Source organism: Mixophyes fleayi, chromosome 3 (genome assembly GCF_038048845.1).
Source record: "Mixophyes fleayi isolate aMixFle1 chromosome 3, aMixFle1.hap1, whole genome shotgun sequence".
Lineage (NCBI taxonomy): Eukaryota > Metazoa > Chordata > Amphibia > Anura > Limnodynastidae > Mixophyes > Mixophyes fleayi.
Genome location: NC_134404.1, coordinates 69,260,236 through 69,282,008, shown reverse-complemented (window position 1 = coordinate 69,282,008; position 21,773 = coordinate 69,260,236). Strand labels below are relative to the sequence as shown.

The 21,773-nt window shown below is 42.0% G+C and overlaps 1 protein-coding gene across 2 annotated transcripts; it reads left to right on the top strand.

The window, feature by feature from the left end:
* Positions 1–1,060: 1,060 nt before the first annotated feature.
* Positions 1,061–6,034, top strand: LOC142143661 (G-protein coupled receptor 35-like). Of its 2 annotated transcripts, XM_075201679.1 has the most exons (3): positions 1,061–1,315; positions 1,406–1,467; positions 3,965–6,034. In XM_075201679.1, exons 1-3 carry the CDS (start codon positions 1,290–1,292, stop codon positions 4,903–4,905), a joined length of 1,029 nt encoding a protein of 342 aa, XP_075057780.1. In that variant the 5' UTR covers positions 1,061–1,289; the 3' UTR covers positions 4,906–6,034. The 2 variants fall into 2 exon arrangements, with proteins under 2 accessions (XP_075057780.1, XP_075057781.1); XM_075201680.1 differs by lacking the exon at positions 1,406–1,467 and having other exon boundaries at positions 1,062–1,315.
* The last annotated feature ends 15,739 nt before the right edge of the window (positions 6,035–21,773 follow it).

The window sequence follows — 21,773 nt, the reverse complement described above, 5'->3', positions numbered from 1 at the left end:
GAAACCAGAGGACTCCCAGCTCTAGTCGTTCTATATTGGTTGTTCACGAGTGTGTGGTTGAGTTGTGAAGAAGGAAGAAAATAAGATGTTGTTCTTGTTTTTCATTTGAATTATAGTGGATCCATTTTTTTATTTAATAAAGTGATGAACAAGTTTTTGGGAAGTCTTTTATTAAACTTTGCTTCATTTAGAAGTATGTGTGTGTGTGCATTCTTTTTATTTTGGTAGTTGGCAGGGGCCTTATAGACACTTGTCCATTATACTGGGACCCCTGGGCTGGGGTCCAAGGGTTCAAATCTTGTTAATTACACTGGCTCCCACATTCCAAATGTATCAGGAAGTGCATCAGCGCTTTTCAGTGCGAGACTGGTAGACCTTGGTAGGGGAGATGCTTTGCTTGTGCTACCTCTTCAAAGGAGGTCTAGCCCTTGTCTGGCCATACACCTCTTTGTCTGTATTACCCAGTTTGTTTATTAAAGTATTTGTCCTCAATTGTAAAGTTCTACGGAATTTGCTGGCGCTATATAAATAAATGTTGATGATGATGAATTGAATGGGTGGTTCTAGATGGGTAGGATGTTAGACTTTGTTCAGTGCAAAGACAAACTATTGTACAGCGTGCCTCAGGTGAGTTTCACACATTGCCACAATCTACATTGTGTAGATTATTGGAATTGAAAGTGGTCTGAGTTGGGGGACAATTTTGATTATAGTTAGTATAGTACTTAGAACACATATAGCAATGGCTCAATGGGTGTATATTTGCACCAGACACTAATGACACCTAATTCTGTGAATGAAATTAAAAATTCAAAATATGAACCTGTTAATTTTGTTTCCCCGCCACCATTAATACTGCTGTTCTTTATATATATATATATATATATATATATATATATATATGTATATATATGTGTGTGTGTGTGTATGTACATATATATATGTGTGTGTGTGTGTGTGTGTGTGTGTGTGTGTGTGTGTGTGTGTTTTATAAGGGAATGAATCAGGGTATGTACTTAAGAATTCGGTTGTGCAATACAATGATCTCATATTTCAGTAAATACAAAACTGATTTCACTATATGTCAGTTCCTCTTCTCACTTCTGTTACACTTACAGAGCTGACTGCTTAGGGGGTGTTTTCGACAAATTCTTTAGGAAGAACGTAGTGAATTAATCTGTAATTCTGTACTTTCCTTGCTGTACAGCTGTTTTGAATTTTTCTTCTAGAAAGATTTGTATTGGTGTTATCAGCCCATGTTGCAGTGAATTCCCGCTGATTCTTGCTGGATGTACACAAAGACCATGGATTTAAAGTAAGTTGTTTTTCTACCTAACAATGGTATCATCAGTGCACATACATTTCATACTGGCATAGATAACTTTTTAATGTCTTAATATTATAGAAATACCTCCATTGGTGAACACATGGCTGTGACCTCTGCAACGTTGTTCTCGTCAACCACTGGTAATCTTTACGATCTTGCTTTTACTGTTGGTTGTAAAAAATTGTTAGTGATTAATTAGAGATTGTCATGCATTTGCAGTGGGTAAGATAAATGGTATTCCACCTGAATGTATTACTTGCCAGATGCTTTCAAATAACAGACATCTGTTAGTGAAATGAATGAAGATAACTTCAGCACACTGGTTAAACAAGTGTTAACATTTTATTGCAGTGTTTTGAAGCTTTTTAAAACAGTAACTCTGGAATGACATTGTGCTGTAGTGTTTGTTGCATCACCCAAGGGATAAATTATTATATATAAAATACTCGTCCATTTCTTGTAAAAAGGTTTATTCTATGTATGCTCTTCCCCCTCTCCCACAAATATTACCCTGAATACATTGTTTTCATACAGCAATAGTCAGGGAGCAACCTTTACACTCAGATTTCAAGGATTGCTCCAAATGAGTTGGTCCCACTTTTAAGTTTTAGGCCAAGGCAGTGCAAGTGATTTCCAATCTCTTCAGTTTTATCAATTATACACAATGTGACTTTATGCAATTGTATACAGTTAACTACACAAAGGAAAACAACCCCTACCTATGTTTTCTATTTTACTGAGTACTTCTTTCTCAGAATCACCTAAGATCTCCTCAATGACTGATTAATCACCTGTCCCATTAACTGTGTGGAGAAGATCATGTGTGAAAATTAAAATTGCAGCTTTCCATGATTGGATGAGACCATCATACAAAAAAGTGGCTAAAAGTCAATTAAGTAGCAGAGATTAGAGCGTAAAGAAAGTATAGTTTACAAAGTGAACGACCTGTTATAAGACTAATCCCTGTAGATCCTGCAGATAGAACTCACGTATGTTGCCTAACCTTCAGAGTTGTGTCCAGTTGTGCAACTCACTGAGTCATAACTTATTTTGTGAATCAGCAAAACACACGTTACCTCCAGGTCTCATGAGTAACTTATTCTTGACATTCTGCAGTAGTCTCACTAGTAACTGCTGCATTTATACTACTGGATGTTCTTGGAACCCATATTACACTATATCAATATGTAGAACTAATGTGAAGTATCATGATGTATCAGCATTAGGAGTGTTAAATCTGCAAATTTTGCACATGACCTATATTATTTAAAGTATTATTTTAATTATTTACGGTCTTCCAGTGACCGCCACCTGACCTCCCATCTAGTACTCACCTATCATTTCCACATTCAAGAATTCTCTCGTCCTGTTCTCCTTCTCTGGAATGATCTTCCCCGTTCTATAAGGCTTTACCCTAGCTTGTCAAACTTTAAACTCTCCCTCAAAACCCATCTGTTCAGGGTAGGCTACACTTCCACCACCTAACCCTGCCCTCCTCCAACCCGCTTCTCTATCTTTCTTTACTAACTATTCTATACCTTGCCCCATCCTAGTCCTTAGTCCTGTGCTTCCTTCCCCTCAGAATTCTCGTCCCTCACCCAATCTTGCTACTCTGTGTCTCCTGTCAGTCGCCCCTTCACCTTTATATTGTAAGCTCCCCTCCTCGTGTCCTCCTTCTCCAGTTTACCTTTGTCGTCAGCCCTCCACATCTTCTCTCCATTTCGTCACTTGACTCCTGCCCCTATCTTTCCTCTTCATCCGTGCCTCCACTTCTCCATCTCTGCTCTGATCCTGTAAGTGGTGCCCACTCTACTGGGCTAAGGGCACAGGCTCAACCCCTTATTCCCTCCCCTTTCTATCTGTACACTGGAATTCACTTTTTCCTCTTTGCCCTGTGTACCTGTTCTCTGCTAAGTTGTACTTGTTGCACTTTGTTTTTATACTACCCTGTATGCCATTTATTGGTAACCTATACTGCTATCTCATGCTCTATGTACAGCGCTGCGGACCCTTTGGGGTGCCTCATACATAAAAGATAATAATAATAATAATAATAATAATAATAATAAAAATGTTAAACTAATCAATCCCAATAAATTGAAAACACGTATTTTGAAACAAGTTACTTAAAAATTACTTAAAACGTAATAACTGGGTATTTTTACAATCTCAGAATTGGTTTAGATGTAACTGACATGATTATCTCTCTCAAAATGGGGTAGTCGGAGGGGGCGGGGTGATTGGGAGATTGGCTCAATTTTATACATGATGAAAGGAAATTTTGTACTAATGAAAATGTTTTTGTCTACAAGTGTAATAAGGAATCTGTACTTGTACTTCAGTTTTTTTTTTTTAAAAAAAGCAAAGTCTCTTGCAACATACATTGCTGCTAAAAGATCATTTAATTTATTAAATTAAGGCAATGGGTTATGTTTACTCTCCTCCATAACATAACCAAATATATTTATTGTGTTTAATTCCCCAGCATTATAATTTTAATTGTATATATATATATATATATATATATATATATATTTACAACATTTTAATTTGTTATAAAGTACGGCATATTTCTTGTTTTATTAACATGATCCGTAATTTTTTGTTTTTAATTTAAATTTTTTTGTTTTTTCAAAGGAAATCGCAGCTACCAAACCTGCTCCTATGTCACCGGAAGAAACAAGGATGTAGACCTTTTCTTGCAGATCCTACATACAATCGTCATGATTCTTGGCATATTATTTAACTCACTCGCCATCTGGGTTTTCTGCTTTAAAATGAAGAAGTGGACAGAGGCCAGAGTATTCATGATGAACCTCCTTCTTAGCGATTGCTGTCTGTTATTTACCACCCCTTTCCGCATCTATGCAATCAGAGGAGATTGGGAATTGGGAAAAGCACTTTGTAGTGTTCAGACCTCTATTTATTTTATGAACATGTACATGGGCATTGCCATCATCACCTTAATATCGGTAGACAGATATGTGGCCATAAAGTTTCCACTGAGAGCAAGAGCTTTTCGCTCTCCAAAGAAGGCGGCAGTGGCCTGTGGGATTGTTTGGCTTCTTTTTATAGCTACACGCATCTACGTGGACGTTACGAAAGGACAATTCGGTGAGAAAACCTGTTTCCGAAAAGTTTTTGCAAAGCCTTTAGAAATAGCTTTGTACTTTTCCATTCTTGGGTTCTGTGTTCCAATGGTCATATTAACTTTCTGCTCCATAGAAATAATAAGGACTCTGAAAAGAAAGGACAAACTGAGTGCTAATGAAGAGAAGGACATACAGAAAACAATCAATATAGTGTCCGCTAATCTGGCAATTTTCTTGCTTTGTTTCTTACCTTCAGGGACTGGAAATATTATACGGTTTGTTCTGGAGTCCTTGCAGTTGGAATGTTCAGTGTTAAAAGCTATTAATGATTTTGTTCGTTGCGCACAAGGCCTTAGCGATCTGAACTGCTGCCTCGATAGTCTATGCTATTATTTTGTGGCCAAGGAATTCTGGGAAAAAGCTTCACTGTTTCCAAGATTTAAAAAGCAACTGATCCAGGAGCAGACACAGGAGTCCAGCATATAGAACGTACAGTACTGTTCCAGGTTCCTATCCAAAGTCACTGAAAAACTGACAGTGGTTCACAGGTGTCATCTTTTGTATGACCAAATATGACATAATAGTTTTGTAAAATCTGTTCATAAGCGAATGTATACCCTGCAGACAACATATGTGGCCAATGGGGAGCACTATGGGTATCATGGTGTAATAACATGGCAAGTTTATTTTAAGTAACTGGAATACATGAGATATTTAACTTATTACAGTCTTTTTCATGATTTTGTAAGTCATGTTTTACCTCACATCTCATCAGGAATGTGGGACATCAGGTGTGTCATATATGATGTTGTTATCTTTCAGAACATGTTTAAATGTAATTATGTACAGTCTTTAAAAGCACCTGTCAATGGAAGCCTCCAGAATGTGGGCTAAGGCAAAATTTATTTGAATACAACTTTACTAGGAACAAGGGATTCCAGACTATTGGTCATTTATTGGCTCAATAACATCAGTGGGACCTAATCAACTGGTAAGCTGCATTCTCAAGAATATTGGTTTAATCCTCAACAGCTGCCTCTGTTGTTGTTTACAGGTTCTATTGAAAGGGTCAGCACGGTGGCTTAGTGGTTAGTACTTCTGCCTCACAGCACTGGGGTCATGAGTTCAATTCCTGACCATATCCTTATCTGGTAGGCTAAATGGCTGCTATCAAAATTGACCTTAGCCTCTCTCAGTCTGTATGTGTGTATGTTTAGACTGTAAGCTCCAATGGGGCAGGGACTGATGTGAGTTCTCTGTACAGCGCTGTGGAATTAGTGGTGCTATCTAAATAGCTGATGATGATGATGATGAGTCAGCCTTTCGGTCTCACAGTGCTGGGGTCATGGGATAGATTCCAACCATGGTACTATCTGTGTACACATGTTCTCTCTGAGTTTTGTGGGTATCCTGCGAGTGCTCTGGTTTTCTCTTACAGTCCCTAAACATAGTGGTAATTGGCTTCTGTGGAAAATAACCTTAGCGTGTCTTAATGTGGTGGGGAATACAGATTGTAAACTCCACTGGGCCAAGTGCTGATGTGAATTAATACAGTTTATCTGTAAAGGGCTTCATAATATGTAGGAACTATATAAATAAAGGTAAATAAATGACATATCAGTTTAGCAGTCACTGAAAGAAGAAATTATTTATTAACATTACATTGCATTAAAAAATCTTTACATTAAAAAACGTGTCAGATGTTTATGTAGTATTAAGGGTCAACTAGCAGCAAAGTTCCTGACTGCAAAGTGTTAAAACTCATACATGTCACTGAAATTGTCAGCACACAAAAGATTGGTTAGAAACATGTTTAATTTAATCTATTTCTACCAGAAAACAACACAAAAGTTATTAGAAATTAGCTAATCTTGCTATCTTATTATCAATTTAAATTTTAAATTGATTTTTTATAATTTGAAAATATGTGGAGTTTTAACTTCTTGGTTTCAGTTAGACTCAAGCAGAGACCATGGACTGGCAGTGGGACTTTTCTCTAAATTATTATTATTATTATTAATTTTTATTTATAGGGTGCCCCAAAGTATCCGTAGCGCCGTACAAGGGCAAACAATGGTACAGTACAAGGTGAAACAGCACAGTACAAGTAACAGTAAGCACTATAACTCTGGGGGCTCAGGCACAGCATGAAAGAGAGGGAGGGAGGGGAAAAGTGAGTATAGGCAGGTAACTATGGCCCAAGAGGGTGGGCACAGATGACAGGTTGAGAGTCACTGAGGGGAGCGGAGAGAAGCAAGAGGAGACAGAGGGCAGAGGGACTGAGAGGAGGTGAGCTGAGTAGCTGGAGAGCGCAGTTAAAAGTGATGGAAACAGAAGGTAGGAGAGTCCTGCTCAAAGGAGCGAACAATCTAAAGGGAGGGGAAGACAGACAGACACATGGATGAGATGAAGAGACGGGAGAAACGGTGACGGAGTCGAGGAAGGGGGAGAAGGGAAGAAGGGATGAGAAAGAGAGGTAGCCGACCGGTGGGAGTTTAGGCATGAGACTGGAAGGCTTTAAGGAAAAGGTGGGTTTTTAATGTTCGTTTGAAAGAGGACAAATTAGGGGAAGTTCTGATGGAACGGGGGAGCTTGTTCCAATGGAGGGGAGCGGCGCGGGAGAAGTCTTGGATACGTGCGTGAGAGGAGGTAATCAGAGGGAAAGAGAGGCGATGATCGTTGGACGATCGCAGTGAGCGGGAGGGAGTTTGAATAGAGATAAGGTTAGAGATGTAGGGAGCAGTGGAGTTGGCGAGGGCCTTGTAAGTCAGAGTGAGGAGCTTGAAAAGGATTCTGTAGGGGAAGGGTAGCCAGTGAAGGGCTTGGTAGAGTGGGGATACAGAGGTGGAACGGCGAGAGAGGAAAATAAGCCTAGCAGCGGCGTTAAGTACAGATCTAAGAGGAGCGAGATGAGAGAGGGGGAAAGTCTTTGAGAAAGTCCCAGCTGCTGGGACGAAACACGTCAGCAAGCATAGCTAGCACTCCTGACACTAGTGTCTGAGCTCTTTCTATTACGAGCGGAGAACCCTTGTGCAGCAGGAACTTTTCATCTTGTTATCGAGTTTCTGTATGGCAGAAAAAGCAGGTGCACCTGCTGGGACATGTGAAACGCCAGAGAACCACACGGAGGCTAAGAGTGAGTTACTTGTACTAACATCAGCGGTGAAGTCATATTACCGTAGACTATAACTTCAGTCTCTGAACTGGTAAGAAGTCATTATTTCTTTCTGCTGGATATCTGTATTTGGATTTGTTCCACTGCCTGGGTGAGCTCTATTTGAATACCAATCTCTCCCTATTGGAGTTATACTTTGTTATACACCTGGAACTATGTATTTTTGCTCTTATATGATGATCAAATTTTAGAGATTTCACGTGATCCTCCAATTATTTCTGGACTATATTTTTATTGGAAGCTATTCTATATCAATTATTCCGTTAACAGATATCTGGATTTTTTACAAACCATATTACCTTTCAGGAGATTTAGTGGTTTTTAAATTTTGCATTTTATTTGTGACTGTTATTGTATTTATACTTATGTACTTGGTGTTTTATTAAATTTCATATCTGGGAATTTATTCAGGTTCCATATATTATTATGTATGTATATATGTCTGGATGACCTCTATTACCTCAACGCCATTATTATCTTTTTTGTTTATGGACTGAATCTAATATAACGCACCAGAAGTCATTTCCGAATTGCGGCGGCTGCAGTAGAGCGCAATATCAGCTTTTATGTGCCTCAATTTGCGCAAGTACATCTAGATTTCCTCCATAGCACATGATGGCAGATTTGGGGAGTTTGAGAAGTTTGCACAGGCCATGGAGAGGAGTTGGGCGGACCCAGTACACCCAGTTTTTCTACAACAATACAAAAATAAGATTTCATTGTGTGGAGTGGGGTTATTGAAAAGTGATGAAGTGATGGAAAGGGTGCAATTTTTAGGGCGTTAATTGATGTGTAGAGGGGCGCAATGCCATTTGTACAAAATGACTGACAGCTAGGTTTAGTTCTATACTTTTAATGGGATCCACAATGTAATAAAAGTGTCACACACAAAAGCACACGTAATACAAACAATATCCCCACACTCTCTTAAGTTATATTTAGTGTAGGACACTTCCCTAGAAATTAGGTAAATCTGCAATAGATCAAAGAAGTTACACATTGCATAAGGGACCGAGTGCTGGTTCTTAACCTTTTCTTCCTTTTGTGCACGTAATTCATGTCTGTATGCAAATGACACTTACGACTATCCACGAATTGAGAGGCAAAAGAGGGAGGGAAGGGCGGACTAACATAGACCATGTACAGCAAGGACGTTCCCGTACAGATGCAGTCCTGGGTTTTTTGTAAGTACACTCGGTTTTAGCCGTATCTTTTGCACCAGGTACAGGTCAGATGTAAATGATGACTGAATTAAAAAACATCCTCTTCCCACTTATTTCTGAATTTTACTAACCTCTGCAGTGACTTCTAGTGTAACTTATTCCTCCACTTCAACAGAGCCGTCTTTCCCATTGGGCATAATGGGCAGGTGCCCGGGGGCACTGCAGCCCCCGGGGGGCTCGTCGGAGGCAGCAAAAAAAAAAAAACCTGGAAAAAAAAAGACAATACTTACCTTGCGGTCAGCTGGCGATCCGGCTCCCTCCATGGTCTCCTCCTCCGTACGGCGCTCGCAGTGCATGTCGGGCGTGACGTCATCACACCCGCCCGACATCCATTGCGGAGCGCGACGGAGGAGGGGACCGGGGAGGGAGCCGGATCGCCAGCTGACCGCAAGGTAAGTATTGTCTTTTATTTTTTTTCAGGTTTTTGTTTTTTTGCTGCCTCCGACGGGCCCCCCGGGCTGCAGGCCCCATATATATAATCATTTTTTTTTTTGTATATATAAGCGCCCCGGTGCATGTGCCCAGGGGCCCAAGATGTTCTTAAGTGGGCCCTGCACTTCAGGATCTTTTAACCATCTGCCACGCCAAGTTCCTGAGACAGTCACACTACTTATGAGTTGATTGTAATTCTGCCTTTTCACAGTGACCTGTACTTGACCTGAAATCACTCTGCAGTCCTCACCCCACTCAGCAACAGGCAGCCTCCTGATTCGCTGCCTGCTTTTCTATAGTGATGGGACAGCCCCCTGGCAACAGACAGCAGATTCCTATCGTTGCTGTTGTACCCTGCTCATCAGTCTAACACCACTGGCAACCCGCCCACCCCCCCCTCAACACCACTGACAAGCTTCCCCCCCAACACCACATGTGAGACCTGACCAACCATCAACCCCCTGTGTGAAAGGTGTAATTCAGAAACTAAAACAAAAATCATCCATTTATTAGTGAGCAGCAGCACACCCTCCCCTCCACGCATATTACATAAGCAGTCAAGCACTCAACTTTCAATTGTGCTTCCCAGCTCAACCACTCCCCCCGCTCCCCCCCTGCGCGCACAGTACACTGACTCACCCCAGCTCAACGGCTCCCGGCCACACCATGCGCAGGTTTGACCGCGACTGCTGCTCGATTAAAAAAAATAAAAAAGACATTCCTTCATCGATGCGGCCTCGCTAGGGCAAGAGCGTCCGCCCCACACCCCGAGTACATCCACCCAAGTGCATGTAATGTAGTTAAAAAAAAAAATCTTTACCGAGGCGGCCTCCAGCCGGCCTCATTAGTGTGCCGGCCTACTAAAATTCCTGGTAAGGCCTATCACCAATCCGCCCCTGTATATGGTACCAGCTGTGTTGCAATATAAATTGACCCAGGGAGCCAGTTCTGAGTTTTCCACTGCATGGATTTCGACAAAAACTTCACAGACTGGTAACATTGGATCTCAGAAGACATACTAGGGGGTTGATGTCCCAGTCGGAACTCTCATTGGTGTATACTGGCCAGAACATTGACCTGGGGAGCCTATTCTGGGCCTCCCACTTTATGGATTTGGATTACATTTTATACAAAGTCAAAATGACACTGAGCAGTCACCTCATGGGTTTGTTGGAACAGCTGCTAAGCTGCTATTTATATTTGACAGTTACATCCAACTCATTGATAACTGAAAAACTTGAAGATTTAAACCCAGGTAACGCTGGATACTTCAGCTAGTGTTATATAATGTGCATATTACATGCTGTTGGTCTTATTACTTGGCATATTATTTCATGCTTTACTAATATATACGTTTTTTGCTGTATAACTCAAGCATTATTTTTACATAGTATTCTGGTCAGTATAACCGAAGAAGGAATTAAGCTGAGGTGTGTGTTCGTAACTTTAGTTGTCTCTCTCTAAGGGGTTAAAGTGAGCAGGCTAAGTGATGGATAAGGGTGAAATTGCCATTTATTCATATATCGAGAGGGTAAGTGACCCTCACTTGTTATTGGATCTTTTGTCCTATTCAAACTACCTATCGTTTTCTTCTCCTCCATTTAATGCTTTGTTTTAATAAACTCCTTTTATTTGCCAAAGCAATGAGTAGTGTCATTTATTATAATAGAGTGGTAAGAAGGGAGGCAAAGAGATGAAACATCAACCGTTAAGCATTTTATTCTTAAGTTAGTATGCCATGCAGTACATGTCTGCTTCCTTTGAAATGGACCTTGGTGTCAACAAGTAAAAAAACAACAACTGTATTAAAACTATGACCACATTTTGCACATCCACCCCCTCTTTTTTGCAATGGATGAACCTCTCCCACCCAGAGAAATCTAGAGAGGGATACTCTGCGATGAGGTGCATCTAGCACTGTCTAGGGGAGATGAAAAGATCAGACATTGTCAAAATATTTACAATAGTCATTAAATAAGCAAAGCTCTTACCTTGCAGCTTGTCCAGTGGAGGATGGTTTGAAAGCTAATTAATAGTCACGCTGCTACTGCATCCACAGTCGCTATGACGGGAACTGTTGAAGTGGGAATAAAAAAGTCATAAATGGCCAACATGCCTCTCAGACCTCCTCAAATGACCCTTATAGACCTCCCCGCATGACATCATACCTCCCCATATGACATCAGACCTCCCCTCATGTCATCAGACCTCCGCATATGCCCATCAGGCTTCTCCACATACCGGTTACATGTCACAAGGCCTCCCCATATACCATCAGACCTCCTCACATGCAGGTTCAGTCGGGGCTGCGGGGGCATCTGCCCCCTGGGTTGGTCCCATAGTTGGCTACTTTGGGCTGGGTCACTGGGCCATCTGCATTTTTTTCCCTTTAAAATGTTCCTAATAGGCTGCTGAGTTGAGTCTTGTCCCCTGGTCTAAAATTTGCCAGCCCTCCCCTGCTCACATTCCCATGAGACCTTCCCACATGCCCCATCATCAGACATCCCTACATGCCCACTAAGCCCCCTACATATCCATGAGACCTCCCCACAAGCCCCTTACATGCCCATCAGTCTCTCTGCATGCCATCACACCTCTCTACATGCTCTCAGACATGCTCTCAGACCTCTCCACATGCCCCTTACATGCCCATCAGCCTCTCTGCATGCCATCACACCTCTCTACATTCTCTCAGACATGCTCTCAGACCTCTCCACATGCCCATCAGCCTCTCTGCATTCCATCACACCTCTCCACATGCTCTCAGACCTCACCACATGCCCCTTACATGCCCATCAGCCTCCCTGCATACCATCACATCTCTCTACATGCTCTCAGACCTCTACACATGCCCCTTACATGCCCATCAGCCTCTCTGCATGCCATCACACCTCTCTACATGCTCTCAGACCTCTCCACATGCCCCTTACATGCCCATCAGCCTCTCTGCATTCCATCACACCTCTCCACATGCTCTCAGACCTCACCACATGCCCCTTACATGGCCATCAGCCTCCCTGCATGCCATCACACCTCTCTACATGCTCTCAGACATGCTCACAGACCTCTTCACATGCCCCTTACATGCCCATCAGCCTCTCTGCATACCATCACACCTCTCTACATGCTCTCAGACATGCTCTCAGACCTCTCCACATGCCCATCAGCCTCTCTGCATACCATCACACCTCTCCACATGCTCTCAAACCTCACCACATGCCCCTTACATGCCCATCAGCCTCCCTGCATACCATCACATCTCTCTACATGCTCTCAGACCTCTACACATGCCCTTCAAAACATACCAGATGCCTCTTACAGACCTCTCACACTTATCTATGCAGAGGAAGGAGGGAGAGCACACTACACTCTCTCCTCCCCTGATTGGATGAGCCGTTGCACTGTGACCTCCCTGCCTTGTGCTGAGATGGTGATGCGATATGGAGTCTGCTGTTAGCCCGGAGACACATTTTAAATTACAAAGAGCCACATGCAGCTCGACCACTGCTGCATTAAGATGTGCCTAGGCCCACCCGTTCCAACTGTGTTCCTGCCTATGGCCCCTCCCACCTCATTTGATGCATCCACCGAACCTCATGTCCTTCACAATCTTTGCAGCTTTGTCCTCTGCAGTGATCAGCGGTCAGTATCCATACAATTTCCCCACAACCACTGCTTTCCCTCACAATCACTTCTAGCTCCCTTTTTCCTTAAAAATTATATTTTTGTTAGGCCCCTCTCCCACAAACCACTGTTTACGTAGACTTTGGAATTACTATTTTGATACAGTTCTCCTTTCTGGAAATCAGGGAATTATTTCCAAGTGTGTAATATGCTTTTCATTTGTGGTTTTGACAATATATTAGAAATAAAAGAGAACAAAAAGTCCCAGCAAACACACTAATCGCACAGGTGTCAGATTTCTACCAACTTCTGCATTCCAGTTCACTTCTACTAATGATAACATCATTCAGATGTGATTTATTAAAGTAAAACTAAGAGCCCAAAATGAAAACTATTTAAACACTCCACATATTACGTATATAACCCTGCATGTAAAACGGATAAAGTGATAATTTATTCTGTCTTACAACAGTTCTACAATCTCAACTTTTGCATAGCTTGATGGTTTCCCTAAAAATGGACTTTACTGGGCTGTTTATACTAGTAGCAAATAAAATTGTGTAATAATGGAAATGTTTTGCTCACCGACATTTTTTATAAAGCAGCAGCACACATTGTGGCTAACAGTGTACTTTTATTGGTTCACTTCAGTGACTAAGGATATGAAACATACTTTCCCAGATATATGATAAAGTGCCACGAGTAGTGTTTTAATCATTGTTTAATTAACAAATGCTATTCTGACATTGAACAAAATACAGAACAATACAGGAATGAATAGGAATCTATTAGAGATGAGCGCACTCGGATTTATGAAATCTGAGCCCACCCGAACGTTGCCGATCCGAGTCGGATCCGAGACAGATCCGGGTATTGGCGCCAAATTCAAATCTGAAACTGAGGCTCTGACTCATAATCCCGTTGTCGGATCTCGCGATACTCGGATCCTATAAATTCCCCGCTAGTCGCCGCCATTTTCACTCGGGCATTGATCAGGGTAGAGGGAGGGTGTGTTAGGTGGTCCTCTGTCCTGCTATATCTCGTGCTGTTCAGTTAAGTTCTGTGCTGTTCAGTTAAGTTCTGTGCTGTGCTGTGCTCAGTCCAGTGGTGCTGTGTCCTGTGCTCTGTCCTTCTGAGGTCAGTGGTGCTGCTGGGTCCTGTGCTGTGTCCTGTTCAGTCCAGTGGTGCTGTGTCCTGTGCTCTGTGCTTCTAAGGGCATAGTTATTTCCCCAATATTCCCAAGTGTTTAAAAAAATAAAAAAAAGTTATTTAAAAAAAATACAAAAAACAAATTACATTTTTTATTAATTACAACAAAATTTGCACAACCAATCCTGCAGTATAAGCCCATTGGTACTGTAATATTACCAAGTTCACACATTCAGCAGTAAAAGTCCAGTGGTTCTGCAATATTACAAAGTTCACACATTCTGCAGTATCAGTCCAGTGGTGCTGTGTCCTGTGCTCTGTCCTGCTGAGTTCAGTAGTACTGCTGGGTCCTGTGCTGTGTCCTGTTCAGTCCAGTGGTGCTGTGTCCTGTGCTCTGTGCTTCTAAGGGCATAGTTATTTCCTCATTATTCCCAAGTTTTTAAAAAATAAAAAAAAAGTTATAAAAAAAATTAAAATAAATAAAAAAATAATTATAACCAAATTTGCAAAACCAACCCAGCAGTATATAAGCCCATTGGTACTGCAATATTACCAAGTTCACACATTCAGCAGTAAAAGTCCAGTGGTACTGCTATTACAAAGTTCACTGATTCAGCAGTGTATAAGTCCAGTGGTACTGCTATTACAAAGTTCACTGATTCAGCAGTGTATAAGTCCAGTGGTACTGCTATTACAAAGTTCACTGATTCAGCAGTGTATAAGTCCAGTGGTACTGCTATTACAAAGTTCACTGATTCAGCAGTATAAGTCCAGTGGTACTGCTATTACAAAGTTCACTGATTCAGCAGTGTATAAGTCCAGTGGTACTGCTATTACAAAGTTCACTGATTCAGCATTGTATAAGTCCAGTGGTACTGCTATTACAAAGTTCACTGATTCAGCACTATAAGTCCAGTGCTACTCTCCTGTGCCGCATATAATTTTTAAAGGCTTTGCCGAGTGTGTGTGGCTTAGGGGTACGCTCTCTTGTGCTACATATAATGGAAAACAAAAATTTGGAGGATAAAGTAGGGAAAGATCAAGACCCACTTCCTCCTAATGCTGAAGCTGCTGCCACTAGTCATGACATAGACGATGAAATGCCATCAACGTCGTCTGGCAAGTCCGATGCCCAATCTCCTAGTACAGGGCATGTAAAATCCAAAAAGCCCAAGTTCTCAAAAAATAGCAAAAAGAGAAACTTAAAATCATCTGAGGAGAAACGTAAAGTTGGCAATATGCCATTTACGACACGTAGTGGCAAGGAACGGCTTAGGCCTTGGCCCGTGTTCATGACTAGAGGTCCAGCTTCACCCAAGGATCTAAGCCCTCCTCCTCCCCCCCCTACAAAAAATTTAAGAGAGTTATGCTGTCAGCAACAACAACAAAACAGCAAAGAACTCTGCCTTCTAAACAGATGACATCACAAATCCCCAAGGCGAGTCCAAGGGTGTTGTTGGTTGTGAACCCTGACCTTCCCATCACTGTATGGGAAGAGGTGACTCCATCCAGCATTTGCAGCACGCCCTCTGCATATGCTGGAAGGATCACCCACAGTCCAGTTACAGATTTGGCTAATGAAGGTGTGAATGTTGTACACCGGGAGGAGGATATTGATGTAGCTGGCGCTGAGGAGGATGTTGATGATTATGATGCAGACAGATACCAAATTGCCTTTCTCAATTTCTATTTATATTCTAGATTATATAACGGCTGAAAAGTTTTCTGTTTTACTCCTAGTGGAGAGGGGATCTGATGCAGACAGATACCAAACTGCCTTTGTCCATTTCTTTGTATATTTGAATTTCTAGTTCTACAGTCTATGCAGGCTGCTTTATTTATATTCAATTACAAGTGTGGGGCGGGGGGGGGGGTGGGGGGGGGCATAGATAGCCACCAAAGTAACGTGGTCCATTTAATTTCACTTTCTAGCTCCACAGTCTGTGCAGCCTGCTTTTTTTTATCTTCAAAGTATTTATATTTACAAGCCTTGCAATCTAAATTAACTAGAGGTAGTGACGTGGTAGAACTCCAAAAGGCAGTTTGGAAGCCCCTGTACAAACTGGCTCTATTTTTTAACTGAGTTGTCCCCCCTCCAGTGTGTACTCGGAAAGAGTTTTTAGTGCAGCGGGGAACCTGGTCAGTGAGCGGCGAAGGAGGTTGCTTCCTCACAACGTTGAAAAAATGATGTTTATAAAAATGAATAATCAATTCCTCAATGAAGTACAGCACTGCCCTCCAGACAGTACAGAGGGACCTGTGGTTGTGGAGTCCAGCGGGGACGAATTGATAATGTGTGAGGAGGAGGAAGTACACACTGTAGGGGGAGAGGAATCAGAGGTTGAGGATGAGGACGACATCTTTCCTCAGTAGAGCCTGTTTAGTTTGTACAGGGAGAGATGAATTGTTTTATTTGTGTGGATGCCCAAACAAACCAATCATTTCAGCCACAGTTGTTTGGTAGGCCCTGTCGCTGAAATGATTGGTTTGTTAAAGTGTGCATGTCCTATTTCAACAACATAAGGGTGGGTGGGAGGGCCCAAGGACAATTCCATCTTGCAACTATTTTTTTGGCATTATGTGACCATTCAACAGTCGTCTGCCATGTTCAAAAAGTAAAAGAAAATGCCTACAAATTCAATAAATTAATTCAAAAGTTAAATGCCCTGTCATTATTTAAAACAAGAGGTTTTGACGTGCTAGAATTAGTGTAGTGTTAAGATGTTATAATATAAACACTACACTTGGAACTTGGAGGAGGTATTGTGGGCCCGGTATCAAATTGGGTACCGGGGCCACCCCACTATGCAGTCCAGATACTTGTTTGGTGGAATTCAGACCAGTTGAGGGTGTATTTATTTTATTGTGGTCCCGGTATCAAATTGGGTACCGGGGCCACCCCACTACGCAGTCCAGATACTTGTTTGGTGGAATTCAGACCAGTTGAGGGTGTATTTATTTTATTGTGGTCCCGGTATCAAATTGGGTACCGGGGCCACCCCACTACGCAGTCCAGATACTTGTTTGGTGGAATTCAGACCAGTTGAGGGTGTATTTATTTTATTATGGCCCCGGTATCAAATTGGGTACCGGGGTCACCCCACTACGCAGTCCAGATACTTGTTTGGTGGAATTCAGACCACTTGAGGGTGTATTTATTTTATTGTGGCCGCGGTATCAAATTGGGTACCGGGGCCACCCCACTACGCAGTCCAGATACTTGTTTGGTGGAATTCAGACCAGTTGAGGGTTTTATTATTATATTGTGGGGACCACTCTATACCACACTACCACTCTATACCACTCTATTTAATACTTTAATTCTATTTAATACTTTAATTCTATTACTAATTCCCATAAAGAGGAACTGCCGCTTCTATTTAATACTTTAATTCTATTAGTAGTTACCATAAAGAGGAACAAAATAAACAAATTTTACCAAAAGTATAATATGACTTACAAACACTACACTTGAAAGATGGTGCCTTTAAATGAAAAAGTCAGTCTTAATTGCACGACTATGTGCAACAGGGACAGATTTTTGGTTTACAAAGTCAACCAATAACACTTCGACCCTGTCTGTCTTTAACATACTTGATGGGATCTCAATGACGAATGGTCTGTACCATTGTTGGAGGAGGTATTGTGGCCCCGGTACCAAATTGGGTACCGGGGCCACTCCACTATGCAGTCCAGATAGAGGTGTATAAGATATTAAACAACGTTGACTGTTGCTGCAAAATTTTTAAATAATATTGTGGGGAACACTACACTACGCAGTCCATAAACTTTTTGGGTGGAATTCAGACCCGTGTAGGGTTTTTTAATAATATTGTGGTGACCCACTCCTCTACGCAGTCCAAGTACATTATTGGTGCGAATCATACTAGTTCAGGGTTTTTAATTTATATTGTGGTGACCCACTCCTCTACGCAGTCCAGGTACATTATTCGGTGCGATTCATACCAGTTGATGGTTTTCTTATTATATATATTGTGGTGACCCACTCCTCTACGCAGTCCAGGTACATTATTGGTGCGAATCATACAAGTTCAGGGTTTTTAATTTATATTGTGGTGACCCACTCCTCTACGCAGTCCAGGTACATTATTCGGTGCGATTCATACCAGTTGATGGTTTTCTTATTATATATATTGTGGTGACCCACTCCTCTACGCAGTCCAGGTACATTATTGGTGCGAATCATACAAGTTCAGGGTTTTTAATTTATATTGTGGTGACCCACTCCTCTACGCAGTCCAGGTACATTATTCGGTGCAATTCATACCAGTTGATGGTTTTCTTATTATATATATTGTGGTGACCCACTCCTCTACGCAGTCCAGGTACATTATTGGTGCGAATCATACAAGTTCAGGGTTTTTAATTTATATTGTGGTGACCCACTCCTCTACGCAGTCCAGGTACTTGTTTTGGTGCGATTAAGACCAGTTGATGGTTTTCTTATTATATTGTGGGGACCACTCCACTACGCAGTCCAGAAAGATACCTCGTTGCAACGTTTTGGACTAATAACTATATTGTGAGGTGTTCAGAATACACGGTAAATTAGTGGAAATGCTTGTTATTGAATGTTATTGAGGTCAATAATAGCGTAGGAGTGAAAATAAGCCCAAAAACTTGATTTTTTTACTTTTTATGCTTTTTTCAAAAAAAATCCGAATCCAAAACCTTAAATCCGAACCAAAACCTTTCGGCAGGTGTTTTGCGAAACAAATCCGAACCCAAAACATCGAGAAAATCCGGATACAAAACACAAAACACGAGACCTCAAAAGTCGCCGGTGCACATCCCTAGAATCTATATAACAAGTGATAAAGAGTCAAAATTCCAGCATAAATGTAGGCATATAGCTCTTTCACTGCTTTTTCTAATTTAACAAAGAGATTTCTCTGTCCCACAGACCTCTATGGGGGCATTAGGCAATTTATTACTCTGCACAAAGCTTTGCATCTCAGGATAACATTACTTGACTTTTACAATGGGACCCAGCTAAAGCCTCCCTGGCTTCACTGGATCCCTCATAGGTCAAAGCGTTATGCACATGCACCAACACAAACATGGGGAAAATTACTAACCCCACACAGAACCCATAGCCCCAGCGCTTTAAGGCAGCAATGCTGACCAATGTGCTACCATGTCACCCTCTATTTACTTTATTTTCATAGTGCGCCTCAGTAGATTTGTCTGCTGTTCCTCACTAAACTAGGTGCACTTTTAGTTTACAGAGATGTCTCCAGAGAGTGGAGAGTAGTTCCAGGAGTCCCTGTGAAAAACCAAGACTCAAAGTGCAGTAATGGACGTGCACACACTGCAGTAGTACATAGAAATACACAATGCAGTAATGGATGTGCACACACTGCAGTAGTACATAGAAATACACAATGCAGTAATGGACGTGCACACACTGCAGTAGTACATAGAAATACACAATGCAGTAATGGACGTGCACACACTGCAGTAGTACATAGAAATACACAATACAGTAATGGATGTGCACACACTGCAGTAGTGCATAGAAATACACAATGCAACAATGGACGTTCACCCACCGCAGCAGTACACAGAAATACACAATGCAGTAATGAACGTGCACACACTGCAGTCAGAGCTGGATTAAGACTCTGGGGGGCCCGGGGCACTTTAGACAGGGGGGCCCCTAAAGTATACTATGGCTATAATTTTAGACAAATACACAGACAATACTGTGTGCACTACTGTTAGTTGCAGGCAGCTCCCCCTTCATGAATAGAGCAGTGTGAAGTGGGACATAAATCCCAACTGTCCCTGTAGTCGGGACAAAGTCCTGACTTAGTGGGTCAGTTCCAAACTCAGCACTGCCCCACCAGAATCAGGACAGTTGGCAGAATGTCCTGCTCTCTCCTACCTGTTCTTCCTGCTTTCAATACTTGTTGCTGCCGCTTGGGTCCTAAGCTCAGTTGTGCTTGTCTGGATCCTGGAATGTTGGTTCCCTGTTTGTAAATAAAATAGGTACATGACATATAGAAATATCAGCAATGAGTGAACACAGTAGGCATCCCTGACTCTATGCAGTCCGACATTAAATCGAAAATATTCATGTTTTATTATTAGTGCCTCTTTCCTGTAACCAACCCGACTGTAAAATAATTTTATACATCTTTAATAAAAAGACCCATATCCCCCCAAACAACCCCAACATTAAATTAATAGTAATTACATTTATTAAATAAACCAATTTCCTACCATACATTAAATAATTTGCATTCACTTTTAAGAAATAGCAATCCTTTTTCCAAAACTCTGCCACACATTTAATTAATAGCGCCCAAACCACCCCAACATTAAATTAATCATCCCACCCTACATTGATAAGTCTGCACCAACCCCACTATTAAATTAAATTGCCTCACCATCACCCCACAAACAAAATAACACCCATTAATTAGCCACTACCTACCTCACACATTATATTGCCACAAGCCCCTTGTGCCCTCACACACACTATATTGCCACAAGCCCCTTGTGCCCTCACACACACTACATTGCCACAAGCCCCCTGCTTCCCTCACACACATTAGACTGCCACAAGCCCCTTTGTCACTCACCGGACTGTGAGTGCTACTTCTAAGGTAGCTAGGAACCGTGTCCGTCCATTATAATGGTTACTGCGCATGTGCAGTCCCTTTTAACCTTCAGTTCTGTTCCTTTAACTTAATTGGCTGATCAGGCAACACTCCCTATATTAAGCACCTGTGGTCAATACCACGTGGCCTGATCTTGGAGTCTCATTCCTCATGAGTCTCTGAAGGTGTTCCAGTGCCTGCTCGTGTGTTCAGCTTATGCTGATTCCTGTTTGCCGTTTTTGGTTTCCAGACCACTTCTACTCCTCGTGTTCCTAGTGACTCCAGCAGCTGATTCCTATCCGCTGCCTCCGTATATCTACAGTTACAGATTACTGCAAACTCTCCTGTGTTTCATCGTGACTCCAGCAGCTGATTCCTATCCGCTGCCTCCGTATATCTACAGTTACAGATTACTGCAAACTCTCCTGTGTTTCATCGTGACTCCAGCAGCTGATTCCTATCCGCTGCCTCCGTGTGTCTAACAAGTTACAGATCTCTCCAACTCTCCTGTGTTACATCGCTACTGTTCCAGCTGATTCCTGTTAGCTACTTCAGCGTGTCTACAGAGTACTGCTCGTCTCAGCGCTCCAGTCTGCATTCCACCTGCCGTCAGCTGACCCGCTGCCTACTGCTTCTACAGTGTGTCCATTTGTGTCAACTTGCCTGTTAGCATCGAGTCTACGCTCCTCGGCTTCCAGCTCTGCTACATCGCTTCAGCTCTCCCGTGGTCTCCTGCTGTTCAATTCGATATACTACTGCTTCCTGAGTATTTGTCGTCCTTGCTGGCCTACCTACAGTGCGCTGCACCTACCTGCCGCTTCCACTCTGCAAGGACTTCTCATCTCGTCAGTTCACTGCCGCTCAGGTATCCCTGCAGCTATCTCTAACAGCCTGCTCATCTGAACCACGGTATGCATACTTCTCATTGACTGTGCTGGTGTATTGCATATCCATCTGGACTGAGTTGTTCTCCTCCGGAGTTTCCATCCTCTGAGACTATTGTTATTATTGACTGTGTTTCCTTTTGCTGGACTATTCTAGTGACTTTGTTTATCTGTGCAGTGCTGTTCATTCATTATTATTATTGTGTGCAGTTCAACGTGGGATCAAGTTCAGTGTACCCGT